The sequence below is a fragment of the Mirounga leonina genome, unplaced genomic scaffold (assembly GCF_011800145.1).
Source record: "Mirounga leonina isolate KUSES-001 unplaced genomic scaffold, KU_Mleo_1.0 Mir_353, whole genome shotgun sequence".
NCBI classification, from domain to species: Eukaryota; Metazoa; Chordata; class Mammalia; order Carnivora; family Phocidae; genus Mirounga; species Mirounga leonina.
The window spans coordinates 1586422-1592213 of record NW_023270699.1 but is presented as its reverse complement, the minus strand read 5'-3'; the positions used below and the strand labels follow the sequence as shown (position 1 = coordinate 1592213).

The following is a 5792-nucleotide window of genomic DNA, read 5'->3' as shown; positions in this document are numbered from 1 at the left end:
GGAGGGCCAGGCCGGGTGACTCAGGGAGGGGAGCCCCCCACACCCCAGGTGCCGGCGGGACGGAGGGCCAGGCTGGGTGACTCAGGGAGGCCATGGGAGGGCCTGGGTGTGAGGCCCTGGGTGCAGCCCTGGTGGAGGTGGGCACCTTTGTGAAGATAGGATCCTGGGCTTAGCGGGAGCTCTGGGAGGATGCACAGTCAGTGGGGAGCCCCCCAGGCCTGCAGCCCACAAACCACCAGGCTCAGCAGGGGGATACCCCGCTCCCACTGCTCTGTTGGAGCTGCTGGGGTGGGGGCTGGAATTCCCTCTGATGTGTTATTAATAGTGTTGTTTCCCCCTTATTCCTGAGTTCATGGGTGTTTCTTTTAGAAGCTTGAGAAAGTGCAGATCGGTGAAAGGAAGACAGTAAAACTCACTGGTATTCCAACCACTCAGATAAAGTGACTGTCGGTATTTACTTTATTGCATGGCATTTCAGATATGTATGGGACTGTACTATTTCTGTCCCTTTGCACTCTTTTTTCACTCTGTGATGTGAGTATCTGCGTGAGCTACTCCCAGTCTCACCATTTCAACCGGACTCTCTGTGCTTCCTTGGGCTCCGATGCCTTCCGGGTCACTTGGTCGTTTCTCGATTGTCACCCTGAACGACACAGTGATGGACACCTGTGGTGACCTCATGCTCTTACCTGCCCAACGTCTAACGGGGGACCCTCGCTCTCGTGGCTGGGTGGGGCTGACCCCGCTCCCGGCTCCGGCTTGGCCGCTCAGAGCCAGGCATCCTCCCGCAGATGGACTGCACCAGGGGCGGTCCTGTGGCCTGAGCCGAGCCATCAGAACCATCCCAGGGAAAGGGGTGTCCTCCTCCGTTCCTGGGGCTCGCCAGCCACGGGTCACCTCCGGCCACCACATAAAGAAACAGAGCGTGGGCTTGAGAGGGACAGTGGCCTGGTGACTGGCCTGGACTCCTGGCTTAGCAGGGCCCACACCAGAGTCCCTTTCCGTGTGTGGCGCTTGTTTGCTTGTTTGCTTGTCTGATGTGCGGGACACACAGCCAGAGAAGGGCCCCGGTTTGGGATCAGGAACAGAGAAGGCGGTGGGAGCAAGCTGCTGCCCAGGGCAGCGCCCGAGGGGAGGGGCGGCGTGGCGCGGTGTGGGCAGAGTGTGTCAGGGGCTAACCCCAGCCGCAGGGTCGTCTTGCCCACTTGCCAGAGCCTTCCAGCTGTTGGCCCCAGTTGTTGGCCCCAGTTCAGCACCTGTGATTGCAGAGAGAGAAGGAGCCACAGCTGTCGGGGAGAAGCCCCTCCAGCCGGGATGGGAGATGCTCGTCCCCAGACTAAGGCCGGGGGGCAGAGCCCAAGCCCAGACAGACACTGGGTGGAGGCTGGCCTGCTCCCGAGCTCTTACTGTTGACGCAGGTATGGCGGCGAGAAACAAGGAGGCACTTCTTCACATGGGGGGAGGGTGGTGAAGGGCACCACGTGGGGTGAGCTGCGTGAGCGCGCTTCGCATGGGCGCCCTGTCTGAGGCTGAGCGGGCCGAGCAGGGGCGGCAGCATCCAGGAGGGGCGGACAGGGGCTAGGGGCCCACCAGCCGGGGCTGTGGACACTGAGGGACCACGCTAGGTGGTTTTCACAAAATAAAAAGTAAGGAAGGAAAAGCCAGGGGAGACCCACCCCCTCAGAAGCCAGCGGACGTTGCACTCAGCCCAAGACCTGCCCGAGGGTCCCCGGGGCCCAGGTGAGCCCCTGGGGCATGTGTCCTGTCCTGTGCTGGCTGCTCAGACCGGCCTGTCCGCAAACTCTCGGCCCCCAGATGAGCGCTGGGGACTGGAGACAGCGGGAGCCCGGGGAGCAGGAGGCCCGGTCCTCCCTGCAAGTTGCATCTGGATGGGGGAGGCGGGAGCACCCCACCCCGAGGGTCTGCACCGTCCCAAGCGGGCACAGCGGTGCCAAAGTCAGCGGCCGGCCTGGGAAGGCAGAGTGGTCCTTATCTGCTTCCTCGAGGCTCGCTGCGCCTGGCTGGCTGGAAACGCTCAGCCCCGCCCGCCATCGACGGTTCCCAGACATGCTCGGGGCCCCTGAGCTCCTGGCATCCGGCGTCCTGGCTGGGAAGCTGCCCGTCGCCGGCTCCCACGCGCCTGGCTCGCTGCTGCTGGGGCTCGGCTGTACGTGGGTCGCTGCTCTGTTTTTGTGGGCAGCACATCCAGGGGGCGGTTCCCGCCCTGCCCCGGGCTGTCGAGGTCACCCCACATCCCTCTGTCCTCCCCCGCCTCCCTCCACCACGCGAGGACCCCGTGGTTGCTTTGGGACCGACCTGGAAGTCCGGGAGAACCTCCATCTGTAAGTGCGTGGAAGTGCATGGGCATCTTTGGGACCGCCACCATCGGGGCTCCCTCACGTGTCCCCAGTACCACGTCGGGACTGTGGACCTGGCAGAGGGCCCTGGCCGTCGGAAGAGAGCCCAGCGTGGTGGGCGGGGGAGGGGCATTAACAAGGACCCGGAGGCTACACCTGCTCCTGGGGGGAGATGCTCACCCCCCGGGGATCCCCTGGAGGCTTGTCAATGATGCAGGTGAGTCTTCATGTCAGGCAGCTGGCGGCGTGGAGCCGAGGGTCTCTGGGGGACGGGCCAGTTCTGCCGCGGTGGCCCGGATGCAGTGTTTCTCACCAGCTCCGGGTGATGCCTGCCACGCTGTCCGGAAGCCTCACTGTGAGTACGGAATCGGTGGAGGTCGGGAAGCTAGCCAGGTGCGGCCAGAAAGTCGGCAGGTCCAGAGCACACCAGAGACTTGGCTTCAGCCGGACGGCGCAGCTCGGCGAGGACAAGTGGATGGACTTAGGGACCTGAGGACGCGCCGAGCCCCCACACCTGACGCCCGTAGCTCAGCCCTGGCGCCTCTCCCAGAGGTGGGGCGAGGCCGCCCTCTTGGGTGCTGCAGTTGGCAGTCGCTGGGCCTTAGAAACCACCTGACAGAGACATCGATCACTGGTTTCACCGCCAAAAACAAATCCGGAGTCGCCCCGTCCAAGGTCAGCAGCTCCCTGCCCCGGCCTGGACACAAGGACCGGAGGTACCCCTGCCCCGGCGCCCCGCTCCCAGGACCTGCCACCCCCTCTGCCCTCACCCCGCCCGGCCACACTCCTGCCTGCCAAGCGCCCACAGTACCTTCCCCGGTTGGTCATCTTCGGGGCTGGCCTGCTCCAATGTGACCTCGTAGGGGCTCTTCCCAGGCCCCCCCATACAACGCAGACGCCACCCTACCTGTCGCTCTCAGCCACTTCACCCTGCTCACGCTTTCCACCAGTGACCGTCTGCCCCGTGGTTGCCTGTCTCTGGCCGCTGTCGTCCGACAGGGGCTGGAGCTGTGCTGACCTGGTCACATGGCCAGGACCTGGGACGGTCGACCTGATGGACGCAGGAGTGATGGAGCACGTGGGGCCAGCACGCTGTGGAACTGTATCCCGGAGCCTGCGGGAAGAGAGGCCGTGCGATGGGTCTCGCCGTCTGCCCCCACCGAGGAGAGGGGCGGGAGGACACGACGGCGAGGCGGGTAGCCACACTGGGAAAGCATGAGAGACGAGGCAGGCAGCATGAGTCCACCGCCAGAGATGCGTCCTTGACAGACCAGCCCACGTGCCAGGGTCCAAGAAGTCGCTGGAAGGCCCCGGGAGACCGGCTCACCCGCTCTTCACCGCGGGGAGGGACCCATCTCTCTCCTTCTGTTCTCCGGGTGGGGAGCACGGGGGAGCCGGGCCACGGCCGGCAAGGCCCCGTGCACGTCCTCACGCGGCCCAGCAGCTCGTCCTGATTTCAGAACTTAAAACAAAGCCTAGTGATCAAAACGGTATGGAGCTGGTGTAAGGACAGACGTGCAGACCAATGGAATAGAACAGAGAGCCCCAAAATAAACCCTCAAACGTACAGTCAGTGACCCTCTACAGGGGGCCAGCATCACTCACTGGGAAGGACAGTCCCTTCGGCAGATGGTGCTGAGAAAACTGGACGTCGCGGGCAGAGGAGGGTGCTGGACCCTTGTCCGGCGCCGTATACAGAAAGTAACTCAGACCCAAACCAACAACTCCTAGAAGGAAACCGGGCAGAGCTTCCTGGCCCTGGATGTGGCACGGATTCCGTGGACGTGGCCCCAGACGCCCAGGCACCGGCAGGAAATGTTGCCGCCCCGCGTCTGTGCGGAGCCTCCTGGAGGCACGCTCCTCCCGCCCCCTGCGGTCTGTGCCCCCCTGTGCGCGGCAGGGCCGGGTGCCGCGGGGCGTCCCGCCCATCCGTCTGCAGATGCTCAGGGGAAGCTCACGCGGCTAAACCCACCTCGTCAACATGAGGCCCTTTGGGCAGAAATGCCCCCTGACACGCGCAGCCCTGAGCGGCGTGAGCGGGGCGGACTGTTTCTCGGACACAGGGGTGGGCGTCACGGAGGGGGCCCGGCCTGTGATCCACCTCTGCAGGGAGAGGTGAGGCTGTGGTCCGCAAGCAGCCTGCGGGGCCGATGTGCAGAGTCCGCAACCCCCCTTCACCTTCCCTGCAGGACTGTGTGTGTGGGACAGGCCCTGGTCAGCCCCACGGACACCAACGACTCCCCCACCCGTGATACGTTCAGGTGGGGTGAGGAGGGGGACGGGAGGGCCGGACCCCCTAGAGGTCTTGTCCTTTCATCCGGGGCTCCCAGCTCGCAGGGTCTGTCCCTGGAGAAGGCGGTCTGGCCGCGAGAGGCCACGCAGAGGCCAGCTCGGGGATATCACGAGTGAACGCTAGAAGTTCCAGCACCGTGTCCACCGGCCTCGGGTCACGGCTACACGCTCTCACCTGCGCCCCCCGCGGTGCCTTCGTGCAAACGTGCGAAGGAGAAGCTTCGAGAGACTTCATGGCCGACCGCGCCCCAAATCCTGACTTTCTGCCCCTGTAGAAAAGCAGCGTTTGCAGCCAGAGAGCACATCCCAGTGCGGCTGGTGCGGTAGCTGTGCGTCCATCACTGCCCGGCGTTGCCCTGGAAGGGCCAGAACCGCATGCGCGGCCTCCATGGAGCCCCGGCCTTCACTCCGCACGGGCAACGGCAGAGCCGGGCCTCCCTGCTCCCCTGAGCCGGGGGCCACCTGCTCCCGGGGGCCATGCAGGTGGCCAGGGGGGGAAGCTGCCCAAGAGAGCGGTTGTGGTAGGAAGGTTGCTGTTACTGTTTGCAGAAGGGATTTCCTGTTTTGTTGACTTTTGTCTAGATTTACCCCACTTTCTTTTTTTGTGGGTATATTTCCCTCTCACTTTCTGATATAGATACATCAAAATGGGGCCGTTTGGGGTCCAAAATGCCTCCTGCAACCCTTGCCAACGTCTCACCAAAATACCAGTGAAGACTCAAAAAAGCCAAGGTGCAGATGGGTAAAAGATTAATTTTTAAAACAAAGTGATTGAAGTACGAGGAATAAGTGAACACAATGTTTATTTTTCTCTCAAGTGAGGAAATACTCTCTAAGCATATCACAAAGGCAGAAACTATAAGGATTAAGAAATTAAGAATTAAAATTTCGGGGGCGCCTGGGTGGCTCAGTCGTTCAGTGTCTGCCTTCGGCTCAGGTCATGATCCTGGGGTCCTGGGATCGAGCCCCACGTTGGGCTCCCTGCTCCGCGGGAAGCAGGCTTCTCCCTCTCCCTCTGCCCCTCCCCCCGCTCATGGTTTCTCTCTCCCTCTCTCTCAAATAAATAAATAAAATCTTTTAAAAAATAAAAAAAATAAGTAAAAATCTTTAAAATAAAAAAAGAATTAAATTTTTTTGTGTAAC

At 62.3% G+C, this 5792-nt stretch overlaps 1 protein-coding gene across 1 annotated transcript; it reads left to right on the top strand.

Annotated features, from left to right (window-relative positions):
• The first annotated feature begins 1237 nt into the window (after window positions 1-1237).
• On the top strand, window positions 1238-5581 carry LOC118026945. The gene is made up of 2 exons (XM_035030039.1): window positions 1238-3073; window positions 3357-5581. Exons 1-2 carry the CDS (start codon window positions 2361-2363, stop codon window positions 3574-3576), a joined length of 933 nt encoding a protein of 310 aa, XP_034885930.1. The 5' UTR covers window positions 1238-2360; the 3' UTR covers window positions 3577-5581.
• Window positions 5582-5792: the final 211 nt, after the last annotated feature.

Excerpts from the sequence above, each read along its gene's own strand:
- LOC118026945 (XM_035030039.1), top strand. The coding sequence starts at position 2,361 with ATGGGCATCTTTGGGACCGCCACCATCGGGGCTCCCTCACGTGTCCCC. Across the intron at positions 3,074-3,356 it reads CCTGGACACAAGGACCGGAG|GGGCTGGAGCTGTGCTGACC; the intron begins GTACCCCTGCCC and ends GTCGTCCGACAG.